We start from the raw sequence: 15903 nt of genomic DNA on the forward strand, positions 1-15903 counted from the left end.
TCCTGGGATCACCGGGGCCCTGGAGGCTCGGGTGCGGCTTGGCTCTGGGTGCGGAAAGCGCAAAGCATGGTGGGAGCCCGGTGCGGGGGCGGAGGACTGGCTCCGCTGTGACGGGTCGTGGAGAGAGTGGGCAGGCGCTCACGTATATGATTTGTCATTCTCTCTGGATCAAGCCCAGAGGCGGGACTTATCATCCAGCTTACAGGTGGGGTCACTGAGCCCCAGAGACGGGAGGTAACTAGCGCAGACCACCAGCAAGTGGCTTCCTCCACTCGAGGTCCCTGCTGAGCTCCAGCTGTGAGCATCTCCCGGGCTGGGGATGGACGCTGGGGAGGTGAAGGAGCCAGGCTGCAGGCTAGCCCTACACACACCACCTGCCAAGTGTGTGTGCTCACGCGCCTGTGTGTGTACAGACACGGCGTTTCACAGAACACGTTTCCAAAGCCCTTCCGCGTCACAGAAGCAAAATTCCATGATTCCTTTCCCCTAGGGTTATGAACAGGCACGAGATTGGTCTTGGAAAGTTCAGGGCCAGGGAAGCAGGAAGAGATGGATGCAGGTTTGGGGCTCAGTTTCCCCTAAATACCCTAAAGCCAAACAGACACAAAACCTCTGGGAGGAGAGGCCTTTGAAAGACCACCAGGTGGGCTGGTCGTCTTCACTCTGGGCCCTGGAACAGGACCTGGGCCTGACAGAGGGACTGACTTTGCACTGACAGCCCCTCCTTCAGGTCCTTTGCACTGAACTTGAAGTCTGTCTGAGGACACTGGGGGCCCACTGAGGGGAGCCGCAGGCAGCCCCCCTCTTTTCTCGGGGGCCTCACTCCACTCAGCTTCCCCTTCTGGCTATAAAACAGCTCGCGCGCGTGTGTGTGTGTGTGTGTGTGTGCGTGTGTGTGTGTGGCTGAGGAGGGGCCCGTCCTGCCTCTCTCCAGTCCAGTGAGGAAGGGGTGGTGGAGGTGAGGACAGAAGGGCACTGCTGGCTCTCCTATGCTGCACCCCAGGCTCCAGGTGGACACGGAGATCTGTGAGGACAGAGACTGTGTTTGAGGGGACGTGGGAACCCCAGTACACACACATGACAACGATGTCCTAGGATGATTCAACAGACATGTCTTGAGGGACTTCTCTGTGCCCAGCCCTGGGGACAGATATGGCTGAGACAGGGCACTCACCCTCTGGGAGTTCAGGGTTATAACGGGGCAGCGCTCGCGCTCGACACTGATGATTTCCACAGAGCACACGTAGGGCTGCGCCAGGGAGCTGTGAGGGCCGAGGGGCCCTGTGTGGCCTTTTGGGGCTTCAGGAAGCCACCCCAGAGAGCGTGGCATGGGGACCATGCTCTCTCGTGAAACGTGGGCTCCGGAGCCAGCTGCTGGGTGGGAATCCCGCTTTGCCACTTGCTGGCTGTGTGGTCCTGTTCAGGCCACTTAACCCCTCTCTGTGCCTCAGTTTCCTCCTCTGTAAAGGGGGATACGATGACCGCCACCACCTCCTGGAGTTGTTGTGAGGGTGAAATGTAAGCAGGCGTTGTAAGGGGTTACCACGAGGAAGCAGGAGCTTCTCAGGAAATGAGGGAGGGGGTCTCAGGCAAGGGTCTGTGGTCGGTAGGGCCTTGGTGTGAAAGGGCAGGTGCGCTGGGAAACAGTGGGGGCCAGTGGGACTACCGGTGTTGGGGTGAGGGCAGAAGTGGCAGGTGTGGCTGGGGAAGCAGGAAGGGCCTTGAGTGCAACCACAAGGAGTTCGGGATCTGTTGTGAAAGCAACTGGGGATGATGGGAGGTTTTAAAGTGGGGAGAAATCGGTTCTGATTCTTGTTAGAAGGACTGTTGTGGAAAAGCCTGGAGGATGAACTGTAGGCAGAGGGTGTGTATGCACTAGTGTGCACATGTGGGGGTGTGTGTATGTGTGTGTGTGCCCCTAACAAGGGCCAAGGGCGCAGGCTGAAGGATATTCCTCTCCATGGTCTGAAAGGCTCAGACCACCCTCTCCCCATGTTTCTCAGCCCGGACTGCACAGTGACATCACCTGGGCAGCTTTAGAAGTGGACTGACCCAGGCCCCACCCAGACCACATCAATTAGAAAGTCCTGGAGAAGTCTGAACACAGGTATCTTTAAGCTCCCAGGTGATTCTAACGTGCAGCCAGGCCCCCTACCTGGACCCCTCCTTTCCCGCCTCAGCCCCTCCCCTGAGGCAGGCCAGGCAGGCCACCGAGGTCTTACCTTCTGGATCAAGCTGGCAAACTGCAGGTTTGCTGACTGTGAAATATTTAGGACTGTGCTGTAGGCGTTCTCGCCCTTGTTCTCCAGCAGGGCCTCCACTGCCACCCGCCGCCGTGTGCTCTCTATGATGAAAACCGTGGTGTCAAAGGACAGTGTGTACGCAGAGCAGTCCTGGGCAGGCTTCCTCAGCACCCTCTGGCAGTACTCCCTGTGGGAAAGAGACCAGAAGGAATCAGGCACATGGAATGGGGAATGCAGGGGTAGACCTCACTGGGCATGTATCACCTCTCCAATCAGCATGTTTTCCTTTTGGCTTTGGCTGCCAGGAAGCTCAGAGGTCAATATGGAGACAAGCTTGATTATTAGCCTAGATGGTTAGAATCTTTGCTTCTTCATCCTTCTACAAGGTTTGGATGTACTATTTCTATTTTTTATTTATTTTATTATTTATATTTTTATTGTAGTATAGTTGATTTACAATGTTGTGTTAGTTTCAGGTACAGCAAAGTGATTCAGACATATATATATATGTATACACACACACACACATACACACACATACACACACATACACACACACATATATTCTCTCAGATTCTTTTCCCTTATAGGTTATTATAAGATATTGAATATAGTTCCCTGTGCTGTACAGTAGATCCTTGTTTTTTATCTATTTTTATATATAGTAGTGTTGTATTATTTCCATTTATTGTATATGTATCTATCTAATCATTTCATAGTTGAATAAAAGCTGAGCATAAATTATTTTAAAATATATTACATAAATTTGAAATAGGATCAGTATTTTTCCTTGTCTGCCAGTTTCTTTTTTTTTTATAAATTTATTTTATTTTAATTTATTTTTGGCCGCGTTGGGTCTTTGTTGCCGCACGTGGGCTTTCTCTAGTTGCAGTGAGCGGGAACTACTCTTCGTTGCAGTGCATGGGCTTCTCATTGTGGTGGCTTCTCTTGTTGCGGAGCATGGGCCCTAGGCACGCGGGCTTCAGTAGTTGTGGCATATGGGCTCTACAGCGCAGGCTCAGTAGTTGTGGTGCACGGGCTTGGTTGCTTCACGGCATGTGGGACCTCCCTGGACCAGGGCTCGAACCCGTGTCCCCTGCATTGGCAGGCGGATTCTTAACCACTGCGCCACCAGGGAAGCCCTGTCAGTTTATTTCCTCCAGGGGATTGTGAGCACCCTACTCATCCTCTGCTAATCTCCTTAGTACTGAGCCCAAGTGGTCAGTCCATGGACCTTAGAAGTCATCTAGTCTGGGGGTTAGACAATGAACACCAAGAACTCTAGGTCCTCAGTCTCTACCTTTTATCTGTTTTATAGTGCAGGCTCCAAAGAAAGGATTCCTTTTCTAAACAAAAGTTTGAGGAGGTTGGATTAGACTAACAGTATTCATTTTACAGAGGAGGTCATTGAGGCCCAGAGAGGGCAAGGTATTTGCCTGAGGTCACACAGGAGTTAGAGGCAGAGCCTGAGCTAGAACCATGCTCCAAGTTCAGTGTTTGGTCCTCGCTGCCTAGGAGAAGCATGTGCAGGACTGTCATCCAGGGCCCTGGGAGGCTAGATCCACCAGCAGGGAAGGGAAAGGAGTCAGTGTGGGGGTGGGGAGAAGCCTACTCACATGGCTGTGGGCAGGTCACTGCGGGCGTCCAGCAGGAGGTCAGGGACACAGTGCTCATCCTCATTGCAGCCATTCCAGAAGGGTACCTGGGCCAGAGAGAGGCAGGTATGGGTGGCTGGGTAGGGCACCCTGAGCTTCCAGCCCCCATCTCTGCTGTGGGCCATCCCTTATCTCCACAGCACGCCAGCTCCTCTTTCTGCGGCACTAGACACTGGCTTTGTTTTTTCTGCCTTTTTCACAGCACCATGCTGCTATTTCTCATGCTTTGGCATAGACAGTCCCTTCTTTAGAACGTGGCTCAAAACTCAACTCCTCCCAGGTCCCTTTCAGTCCCTAGCTGAGCTGTTAGCACAGAACACCCACTTACCCAGTGCCAGTCAACACTGATTGATCATTTATTGCGGGGAGCAAGCTCTCTGTTACTGGGTATATAGGATGAGGAAGACACAGCTTCTGTTCTCAGCTCATGGGGAAGATGAGTGTGTGAACAAATAATTATAGTGTGAAATGTGCAAAAAAAAAAAAAATCTGTATGAGGAATAGAAGAGGCAGAGGGGAGGAAACAGTTATTTTGGCCCACAGATGAGAAGGCTTCAGAGAAATGACAGTAGGTCAGAGTTCCAAAGGATGACTGAGTTAGCTGGATGGACCAGAGGGAGAGGGAAGTCTGGGAGGAAGGACGAGTCTGTGCAAAGGGCCTGAGGCATGAAGCAGCATGGCAAGCTTGGGGAATGACGGCTGTTTAGTGTTGCTGTAGTAAGGGGTACAGGAGATGCAGAGATGGGCGGGGTCATATCTTAACAGGGTCTTGGGGTCGTGTCCTCCCAGACCCACATATCGAAGGCTCCCTCTGGCTGCTGTGGGTGGATGGACTGGAAGGGTCAAGAGTAGAGGCAGAGAGACCACTAAGGACGCTGCTGCAATGTTCATGCAAGAGATGACGACGGTGTTGGTGTGGTAGTGTGTGTGTGTGTGTGTGTGTGTGTGTGTGTGTGTGTGTGTGTGTGTGTGTGTGTGTGTGTAAACAGGTTAGGAACCCCAGAGGTGAGAGCAGCAGGACCTGGAGTTCATCAGGACTAAAAGGGAGGAAAGGGTCCTGGATGTTGGCCAAGTTTCCTTTTGAGTGTCTGGAAGGGTGGCCGCACCATTCATTTATAAATGGAGGGGTTCAGTGGAGGGGATCAGTTTGGGGCACACTGAGTTTGAAGTGCCTGTGGCCCATCCAGGGAGAAGGGCTCAGCAGGTAGGCGGGTGTTCAAGTCTGGAGCTGAGGAGTAGAACTGTCCCCACCAGGAGCACAGCCTGAACCAGGGGAGGGGAGACAGGAGAGGCCAGGCGTACCTTATATTCACTAACTTCTCAGAGGGGAGCTCCCTGGCCCTCACTCAGATCCATGTGCTCTTATTTCAGACACGTTTCTATCAAGCCTGCCCCTTGGCTTCCCCGTCACATGGTGGATTTGCAGCTCGAAGCAGCCAGCAAGGAAGACAGCAGAGCCATATAAAGGAGGGCAAAGCGAGGCATTCAATGCCAGGACATAGCTCTAGACACTCTGGAAGCCCTCGGGGGCTTCACTGTATTCTAGCACTTATGTTCATCTTAGTGATTTCAAGTCTCTGAGGAAATACACCCCAGCCCGCCCAGCACACTGTTCAAGTGTGAAAACTATACAATAACCTTCAGAAAAATTTCTATCCACTTGATTAAAAGGGATAATTTAACATGATAAGTAACTGTTACACTCAACTGTATGGAATGGCTCATTCTCCCAAGAGGCAAGATTTAATGGTACTAGAACAGTGCTGGGCATCGAGGAGAAGCTAAATAAGAATTTGTAGCAGAGAGATGGGAAGAATGTTTCTAATTTTCTGGGGGCTAGAAATCTATTTTAACAAGATTTTTAGACATTTAGCTGCTATCCAAAGCCCTTGGTAATATGCCCAGACTGACTTTTTCAGCTCTATTTCTCATCCTTTCTTTACGCTTCCCTTCACCCTGCTTGTTCCCACGTCCACACCTTGGCTATGCTGTCAGCTTTCCTGGAGTAAGCCCATCGTCCCCATCTCACGTCTATTCTAAAGGTCCAGGGGAAAGCTACCTCCTCCAGAAAGTCCCCCCTGACCTATCATCTGACCGCTTGATGACACTTCCTCTGAGCTTACTCCCCTCTTTGACTTGACCTATGACTCTTATCACCACCTTGCATCCGTATCATCAGCATCAGAGCAGAGAGTGCCCTGCACGTTCCTCTGCATCATGGGCTTCAACACGCTTATAGAATGAGTGACATGGACTCACTCATTTGCTATAGTGGCCTTGTGATGACTGTGATGGGAAAAATATTAAGATTCAGGGCACCCAGCTTTCCCCCTCTCGTGGCTCACTAACGAGGATTCCAGCTTTGCCAGGTCAGTATCTCCCCCTCTCCTGAACTGCGTTTTCAGACAGCCTCTCTTACACATCTGTGATGCAGAATCAGGAGAAGAGGGAAGGTGTGAAGGTTGAGGGGTGGGTGGTAGGATGTGGGAGCTCTGGGAAGAGGGAGGAGCTGAGGGGGCTGATGGGGGAGAATGAGAGCAGAGAGGGGATTTTCATAAGCCTTGCTCTTGACGATACAGTTCTTTTGTGTAGGAGAAATACAGGCAAGCACGTGAGTAATTCTGAAATTGTTGTTTGCTGGCTGGATTCTATATAGTGGGTTGGCCAAACAGTTTGTTTGGTTTTAAGTAAAAATAAAAGACACATTTTTCACTTTCACGAAGAACTTTATTGAACAATGTAGTCATTAACCGAATGAACTTTTTGGCCAACCCAATAATTCTCAGAGACACTGCTCAGAGGCTGGGCCTCGTAGGTCACGGCCTTAAGAGCACTGTGGTATATTTGAAAGTTGTTCCTAAATCCCTGGGGTTTATTTTGCCTGCTCTCCTAGCACGGCTCAGGCAGAATGGATAACTGTCTGACGTTTTCTTTGTGTGGGATTTATATGGAGTTGCAGATGCAGGGAGCATCTGAATATTAGATTACCAGAGAAGTCTGATGCCCTTAGAGCCAGGGATTAGAAAAGGTGGGTTTGGGGGGTGCAGAGGCAATGATGAGGCTAAAACTACTTATTTTTGGAATACTTGGAGCAGGCTAGGCGGACTGTTTGTTAATTAGTCGATCACTCAACAAGGGCAGACTAGGCTCTAGTGGTCGAATCATTCTCTCTGGCCTCCAGTGTCCTCGTCTGTCAATGAGGGAAGTGGGCGATTGAGAACTAAGGTCCCTTCGGGTCCTGTGAATCTCAGGACCCACTCCGGGCTCACTCTCTGCTGGGGATATGGGAGCCTTGCACAGGAGAAGGCCAGGTCCTTACCTTCAAGAAATTGCTCAGCACGAGTCATGAGGAAGGAGGGGAGGAGCCTGTTGGGAATTTGCGGGGCAGGAGGTGGGAAGGTGGGGCAGGGGAAGAACTCCTTTGTGCCTGTCACAAAGCCTGGGCTTCTGAGAGGAGGCGAGGGGAGGGGGTGGGGTGTGTGTCAGAGCTGCTGCCCTGGACACCAGGACGTACCGAGACTCTGAGGGTCGTGGGCCAGCCGTCATCCAGCATGGGGCCATAGTCGGGGTCCTCCAGGGAGTACTCGACGGAGAAGGTCACTGGCTTCACGTAGTCAGCAGTGTCCTGTGTGGGAGACGAGAACGGGGTGAGGACAGAGGGAACATCTGTGTCATAGCCAGGACCACTGAGAGAACTTCTACCTCCCGAAGCTGGGAGGGTAGCTGCCTCCTCAGCCCTGAGCGTGAGTCCATGGAGCTTAGCGTCCGTGAGTACACGGAGGTTCCCAGATGGGTCCGTAGCAGGAGAGTGTTGCTCCTGGAAAGGGCCCTTGGCTCAGCATATGCCAACCCCTCTGCCTGCATGTTTCACCACCTCCTGCTCGTCCTTCAAGGTTGGGAACCTGTGTCCCCAACACCCCGGCCTCTAGGAAGCCAGGCAGCACCTCATCCCCACACTCTGTTCAGACCTGTTACTGACACACTTACGTGGCATCCAAACTACCTGATGGTGTGTCAATCCTCCTCTCTCTGAAGCCTCTGAGCACAGTCCTAGCGCTGTGACAAGGCTTAATAAATCAATGAATGAACAAAGTTGAACAAAATAGCGGCAATCCAGGGGATGCTTAGAGCTGCCTAAAAAATCCCCCAATCCCCCCGGCCCCCGCCATGGAACCCAAATCTTGACACCAGTGGCTTCCTTGTGTTAAGGCAATGACTTTCAAACTTGAGCTTGCATCAGAACCCCACCCTGGGAGGGGGCAGGGGTTAAAACACTGAGTCCCATCCCGAGAGTTTCTGATTCACTAGGTCTGGAATGGAGCTTGAGAACGTGCAATTCTAAAAAGTTCCTGGGTAATGAAGATGCTGCTGGTCTGGGGACCACACTTTGAGAACCAGCCCGTAAACACATCAGAGGGGCAACACTATTAACAGACACCAGGACTTCTTGTTTCTCTGACCTTTGCCCAGTGACTATGGGGGTCAGGTGGGCTCCGAGTGTCCCCTGCCTGTGTCTCCGAGGCTGGAGCTGTGGCTGGGTGTCTGCAGTTTCCAGGTGGATGCATCAGGCCCCCACTGGTTCTCCCGCTCTGCAGTCTGGCATCTCTCTCTTCCTCCCCCCAAGCCTGTCTATGCCACTGGTCCACCTTACCTGGTCTTCATTATTAGCTGATGCCTACTTATCCCTTCCTTCTGAGCCATGGCCCCGGCTGGCTGACCGCCGTCCTCTCTGCTAGACGTCATTGAGCCCACCTCCCTCCTTGAATTTCACCCCCTGCTTAAGAAATGGTGGGCATCTGAGAGCTGGCAAAGAAGAGATTTCAGAGGAGGGTAGAGTGAGGTGGGAAGTAGTGTGTCCCAGTGGCCTTTGCTCTGGGGCATGAGTATGGGATGGCCAAGGTCCAGGACACTGCCCCCTTCCTGGCCTCCTGAGGTCTGCTGGGGGCTCAGAACCAGCCTGGCACCAGCTGAGCTCTCTGCCTCTCCCACGGCAGCACCTCGCCCAGCTCCGTCCCCTTCCTGGAGAAGCTTGGGCTCTGTGGGTGGGGCTGCTGGGCATCTGGCTCACCAGGACATGGAAATTGATCCGCTCACAGTGTTCCTGGCTGGAGGAGAGCAGGGCAGCTCTGTTGGTGTACCGGTCCCCGCCCTCGTCCAGGTGGGCCCGCGGTGTGTACCGCCTCTCATCCATGGTGGCGTTATACCTGATGCCTAGAGGAAGGAGAGGGCAAGCCATGGAGGTGGAGCCACATTTCCATTGAAGACTGTTTGCCTCTCTTTAAAAATAGCCTTTGGAAAGTCATCCTCCTCCAGGAAGCCCTCCAGGCTGGCCAGGGGAAGTGCTGCTCCTCTCCCCTCACAAGGCTCAGTGTAGGCAGGAAAATCCCACACAGAGAGCGAGCGATACAGTGAGAAAGGGTAAAGGAAGGAACTAAAGGAAGAGGGAGGCAGAAGGAGGAGAAAAGAAGATGGAGTTGACAGTAAGGCATAAAGAAAGAGGAAAAGATGGAGGGGAGAGTGAATGCAGTGGAAGAGGAGGGGAGACAGGATGAGGGGTCAGGATGATGCTTCCATTTGAGCCACTCCTGGCATCAACACACCTCTCCACCTCTCCCATCACCTTCCCGGGCCTCGCCCTCGGCTCTAGGATCCCGTCAGGTCTGGGTCCGAGCCTCTGCAGGTGGCAGTTCCCATCACACTAGGGAGGGCTGGCCAGGTCCCGCCCACCAGCTCCTCAAACCTAAGGCTGTTCTGGGGTTTAAGGCCTGCAGCCTCCTCCCCTTCAACTAGGCTGATCTTTTGCTAAATGCTGGAAAGGTTCAGCCCCTTCTCCAGTACCCCAGCAGCACTCTGGGTGCACAGGTTCTTGGCATCATTCTCCTATCATAGAAAGAAGCTGAAAGAAGGACACAACCACCCAGGCCTGCCTTTGTTCTCATCGTCCTTCTGGGACACCCGTTTTTTAATCATCTGGTCGGTCCTGCTCCTTGGCTGAGACGCTCTCTGTGGTCCCAAATTCCTGCACAGGTCTAACCTGGTGCTGGAACCTGTAGCTGCCACTTGCTGGGGCTGCCTGGGCCCAGGGCTGTCATAAGCAGGTGTCTGATCCCAGCCTTGGCTGGGAGCGATGGACCCTCAGAAGGAAACTGCCCTGCTGTGGACTCACACCTACTCTGAGCAATGACCACTGCTACTCGGGTCTTCATCTGCCTGACCCCCTGGTTACTAGCTCCCCCTCCTGCGTCTGACTCTTTCTCTGAATCTGACTTCACAGCTTCCACACCCCAGACTGTTCCACTGCTTCCAGTCCCCTGTTCTGATCCACACACTCTCTCTGACTATTTCCTGCTTCCCCAACCTCTCCCACGTTGGTCACCACTGCTCACTGCCATCCTCGCTGTGGCAATGAGATGCCCTCCCTGCCCCCTGGAATCAGAGCATTGAATGGGCATCTAGAAGTCATCAAATGTGGCTCTAGGTGTGACCTGGCACTTAAAACCCATTTCAGCAAAAGCCCAGGTTTAGAAACAGAGCGAATGCAAAGCCCATGGGGGAGAGATTGGAGCTGGGGAAGTGGGGAGGGGGTAGATTTACCGACTGTTGAAGTTTGGTAATGAGGTGCCAGGAAGACGGGTGTGAAGCAGAGGAAGGCGGCCAGGCAGGTGGCGTCTCTGCCGCTGCGTTTGCAATCCCTGTGAAAGATGTTGATCTTGGACGGCTCAAAGTGGAGGCTGGCATTGATCTGAACCACAGGGCGGGACCTTCAGGAGGAGGGAGAGAAGCAGGGGTTGGGTGGGGTACAAGACTGCTCTGCTGGGACCCAGGGAAAGGTGGAGAGCCAGATGGAATGGGATCTGTAAAACCCCCACTGGGAGTGAGGCAGTGGTGGGGCATGCAGGGAGGGGGTCCAGGTGTCACAGGATTGGGCAAAAAAAGTGTACAGGTGGATGAAGGGCAGGCTAAGCAACCTCACAGCCCCTTGAGGCAGCCCTTCATCATTTTCCTAGGGGCTGTGCTTGCTGCAGACCATACTGACATCCTTTTGCCTTCTCATCACTTCAACCCTGCATGTACATCACAGTAATCTGGAGAGCTTTAAAAAATCCTGATGCCCAAACTAGAACAAAACATTTTAAAATTTGTATGGAAAAACAAAAGACCCCCAAAAGCCAAAGCAATCCTGAGAAAGAAAAACAGAGCTGGAGGAATCAGGCTCCCTGACTTCAGACTATACTACAAAGCTACAGTAATCAAAACAGTATGGGACTGGCACAAAAACAGAAATATAGATCAATGGAACAGGATAGAAAGCCCAGAAATAAACTCACACACCTATGGTCAATTAATCTATGACAAAGGAGGCAAGAATATACAATGGAGAAAAGACAGTCTCTTCAATAAGTGGTGCTGGGAAAACTGGACAGCTGCATGCAAAAGAATGAAACCAGAACATTCTCTAACACCATACACAAAAATAAATTCGAAATGGATTAAAGACCTAAATGTAAGACCAGACACTATAAAACTCTTAGAGGAAAACATAGACAGAACACTCTTTGACATAAATTGCAGCAATATCTGGATCCACCTCCTAGAGTAATGAAAATAAAAACAAAAATAAACAAATGGGACCTAATTAAAATTAAAAGCTTTTGCACAGCAAAGGAAACCGTAAACAAAACAAAAAGACAACCCACAGAATGGGAGAAAATATTTGCAAAAGAAGCAACCGACAAGGGATTAATCTCCAAAATATACAAACAGCTCATGCAGCTCAATATCAAAAAAACAAACAACCCAATCAAAAAAGGGGCAGAAGACCTAAATAGACATTTCTCCAAAGAAGACATATGGATGGCCAGAAAGATGTTCAACATTGCTAATTATTAGAGAAGTGCAAATCAAAACTACAATGAGGTATCACCTCACAACAGTCAGAATGGCCATGATCAAAAAGTCTGCAAACAATAAATGATGGAAAGGGTATGGAGAAAAGGGAACCCTCCTACACTACTGGTGGGAATGTAAATTGGTACAGTCACTATGGAGAACAGTATGGAGGTTCCTTAAAAAACTAAAAATAGAATTATCATATGATCCAGCAATCCCACTCCTGGGCATATATCCAGAGAAAACAATGATTTGAAAAGATACATGCACCCCAATATTCACTGCAGCACTATTTACAATAGCCAAGCTATGGAAGCAACCTAAATGTCCATTGACTGATGAATGGATAAAGAAGAAGTGGTACATATACACAATGGAATATTACTCATCCATAAAAAAGAATGAAATAATGTCATTTGCAGCAACATGGATGGACCTGGAGATGATCATACTAAGTGAAGTCAGTCAGAGAAAGATAAATATCATATGATATCACTTATATGTGGAATCTTAAAAAGTGATACAAAGGAACTTATTTACAAAACAGAAACAGACTCACAGACTTTGAAAAAGAATTTATGGTTACCAAAGGGGAAAGGTGGTGGGAGGGATAAATTAGAGGAGTTTGGGATTAACATATACACACTACTACATATAAAATAGATAATCAACAAGGACCTACTGTGTAGCACAGGGAACTCTACTCAATATTCTGTAGTAACCTACATGGGAAAAGAATCTGAAAAAGAATAGATATATGTATATATATAATGGAATCAATTGCTGTACACCTGTATAACATTGTAAATCAACTATACTCCAATATAAAATAAAAATTAAATTAAAAACATCCTGATGCCCAAGTTGCTCTCCAGGTCAGATCCAACAAGAATAGGCATCACCATGTCTTAAAGCAGTGCTTCTCAGATTTTAATACATTTGTGCATTTCCTGGGGCTCTGGTTAAAATGCAGATCCAGCATTTCTAGCAAGCTCTCAGGTGATGCTAGTGCTGTTGGTCTCTGGACCACACTTTGGAGAGCGTGGGTGTTAAAGCACCCCAGGTGATTCCAATGTGCACCCAAAGTAGAGAATAACTCATTGTTCCAGAGACCTGCCCCCAGCCATCCATCCCAACACTGCCCCATCCAGACAGCCAAGGAAATGCCAATTTACACTTCTATTGTCTAAGTCAATCAGAGTTAGGGAAGGGAAATATTGTTTCTCCAAACTATGCATTTATGTAAAAAGAAATAAGTGTAGTGTGTTTTAGATGCTTCAGACTTTTAGCCTGATTATCTGTGCTAATACTCTGCTCTTCGTAGTGGAAGAGGGATGGCGCCTCCTCTGTACTGTGGAGTGAGAAGGACGGGTTTGAGTCTTGGCTGCAACTGGGCAGGTCCCACGATCTCTCTGATGCGGAATTGTGAGAACCAAAGCAGGTAAGTGAGAACGCCTTCTGTTTGGAAACACACACCTGAGAGGCTTTAAAAATTACTGCTGCCTGGGCCCCTGCCCTAGAAATTCTGCTTTCAGTGGTCTGGGTAAAACCTGGGCAATGAGAGTTTTAAAAGCTCCCAGGTGATCCTAAGGGCAGTCATGTTTGAGATCCATGGAGTTTGACTATGAAGTCTTCCCAGAGGGCTCCAGCCCACAGTTTCGGCACTACTCAGGTAGCATTTAGGTTTAGACCTCACACGCTAGGGCTTGACTGAGTCCTTTCTGTGAGACTGATTCTTTTGATGTATGTGTGCATATACCTTGCTTCCTGTAAAGGACTTAGTTTATGTGTCACCCTACAGACCCCAGAGGCCATGTCTACCCTCTACCCTGGGTCTTGTTCACCTGAATTGCAACGCAGTGAATACATTTAGCCCAAGCTGCTGTTGCTACCAAAGACCTGCAGAGCAGACCTTCAGGGAGAGGCCGTGGAGCCGGTGCTGGACCCGCAGAGACCCTGCTTGCCTAGAGGGCCAGGGGACACCACCTGGAGGCGTGGGGCAGCTGATGCTTTGGCCATGACACAGGGGGACATGAGGAGCCCGCAGATACGCTGCTCCCCATTGCTCCCCTAAGGGACCGTTGCAGGAAGCAGAGGCTGTATTCCTTCCTCCTCTCTGGAGATGCTGGAGCAGGGAGCTGCCCCAGGCGTGAGGCTGCAGCTCGTTCAGTAACTAACGACCTCTCATATCTCTCTCCTCCTTTCCTGTTTCAGTTTCCCTTGACCCTCACTTCCGTCCCTGGGGCTGAAGCCCCTTCCAGGGCGCAGGCGCAGAAGCTTTAGCCTCAGGCTCTGTTTTCTTGGGAACTTGGACTAAGACATTTCCCGACTGGATCGTGATATTCTTGAGGACCAAGAACATGAAGAGTCTCCCTGTGAAGTCACAGGATATCTCTGTTTAACGTCTTTCTTAAGTTGTATGAAAAATGTGATTGCGTTTATATAAAATTATATGCAGGGGGAAATAGGCTGGTAGGGAAATATACCAAAATGTTAATAGTGGTAATGTTAAGGTGATGAAACTCTGAGTGATTTATTTTACAAATTTTCTTTAAGTTATTGTATTTATAATGAAAAGTATCAACATATAAAAAACTAGCTCAAATTAAAATTTTTTTTGGTTCAAAAAGTGTCTGACACATCGCATGGTAAAATATTTAGATGGACTTTTAGAAAGCGCCCCGCCCCCCTTTTTTTTAAAGCTGTAGACCATTGCTAAGTAGAGACCCTAAGTGCAAATGTATGACAAATATCTGATGGAATGGTGCAGAAATGAGGCCCTGAAAAAGGAAACCAGGGGTCAGATGGGGTTTGGAGGAAAGAAATCCTCTCTCACACTGGGGTAGAAGGGAGAGCCTCCCAGCTGATGAGAATATTCTCAGTCTGTCCTTTAAAGTAGCTTTAGAAGCTGAGTGGAAGAAATGACCAAGTAGCCAGAACTTTTAGGAAAAATTCTACGAGGGGCTTTTTGCCACTGAATTGCTCTAAAATCTTAGCAGTCCACTGAGAAGAGGGATTTGGACTTCAAAATAACTTACAGTGATTCCATGAAAAGGAAATTTGTAGTCGCAACGGGATAAGAACAGGGTGCATTTGGCTCACAGCGATTAAAGACAAGAGACAGAGATCCTAAAGTGTATCTTTTAAACCCTGTATCCATCATGACCCTCAGGAGAGCCCAAGAGTCAAGAAAAACGGGGAACCAACCAGAGAATCACGGCGTTGCCAAGGGCGCCCACAGTCAGGTCCACAAGCCCGTCCTCGTCGAGGTCCAATTGCCCATGGATGCTGCAGCCAAAATACTGGAGGCCTGGAGCCAGCTCTGAGGCAGAGATTCTCTGCAGGGAGTGGAAGGAAAGAGCTGGGCATGGGCACCCTAAGGGGTAGATGCAATTGGGAGCCCTGGAGACAGCCTGTTTGAAATCATCAGGAAGCTTCCCCGGTCCAAAGCTATCTCCTCTCCCGGTCCATTATGGCACCTGAAATTCCTGCCATTAAGTCATTCTTTTAGATTAAAATAGTGTGTCATAAAAGTGTTCCCCACTGAAGAGGGAAGGGGGAGGGGCAAGATAGGGGTAGGGGATAAAGAGGTACAAACTATTATGTATACAATAAATAAGCTATGAGGATATATCGTACAACACAGGGAATATAGCCAATGTTTTATAATAACTATACATGGAGTATAACCTTTAAAAATTGTGAACCACTGTGTTGTAACTTATATCGTACATCAACTACACTTCAATTAAAAAAAAAAGAATTCCCCACTGGGTGTAAATACACATCACCTGGCAGGTAACCCACCATTATCTCTAACTGTGGTATATCTTACTAATAAAATAGGTAGGCAAAAGTGATGACCTGAGGGGACTTGGGATGGGTCACTTTTGGGAAGAGAGTACTGTTTCCAGCCTGAGGCACTTCCAGAGAAGAGGAGCCCAAACAGGCGTTCTCCACGTGTAGTCAATTGCATGAATACATATGAGGGCCAGTGAGGTTCGGGTCCTTGGGATTGTGTTGCTGTTGCTGGGGAGATAAAGTTAAGCAGGGAGAGGGTATCCAAAGGGGTGATGGGAAGGGCTTGAAGACAAATGCACCCATTTCAAAATTTC

At 49.6% G+C, this 15903-nt stretch overlaps 1 protein-coding gene and 1 long non-coding RNA gene across 2 annotated transcripts in view; one reads left to right on the plus strand and one right to left on the minus strand.

Annotated features, from left to right (window-relative positions):
- The window catches only part of ITGA11 (integrin subunit alpha 11), a 124697-nt gene that overhangs the window by 13380 nt on the left and 95414 nt on the right, over window positions 1-15903 (minus strand). Inside the window, exons 15-20 of the mRNA XM_033851883.2 lie at window positions 14996-15126; window positions 10493-10659; window positions 8967-9109; window positions 7413-7523; window positions 3860-3945; window positions 2223-2430 (exon numbers count right to left, since the gene is read on the minus strand). Coding sequence (XP_033707774.1) covers window positions 2223-2430; window positions 3860-3945; window positions 7413-7523; window positions 8967-9109; window positions 10493-10659; window positions 14996-15126 — 846 coding nt within the window. The remainder of the gene's footprint in view (window positions 1-2222; window positions 2431-3859; window positions 3946-7412; window positions 7524-8966; window positions 9110-10492; window positions 10660-14995; window positions 15127-15903) is intronic.
- Window positions 624-15324, plus strand: LOC141278037 (uncharacterized). Its single transcript, XR_012330189.1, has 3 exons — window positions 624-643; window positions 13113-13229; window positions 14003-15324. It is a non-coding gene; the product is annotated as an uncharacterized lncRNA (long non-coding RNA).

The sequence above is a fragment of the Tursiops truncatus genome, chromosome 2, assembly GCF_011762595.2.
Source record: "Tursiops truncatus isolate mTurTru1 chromosome 2, mTurTru1.mat.Y, whole genome shotgun sequence".
Taxonomy (NCBI): Eukaryota; Metazoa; Chordata; class Mammalia; order Artiodactyla; family Delphinidae; genus Tursiops; species Tursiops truncatus.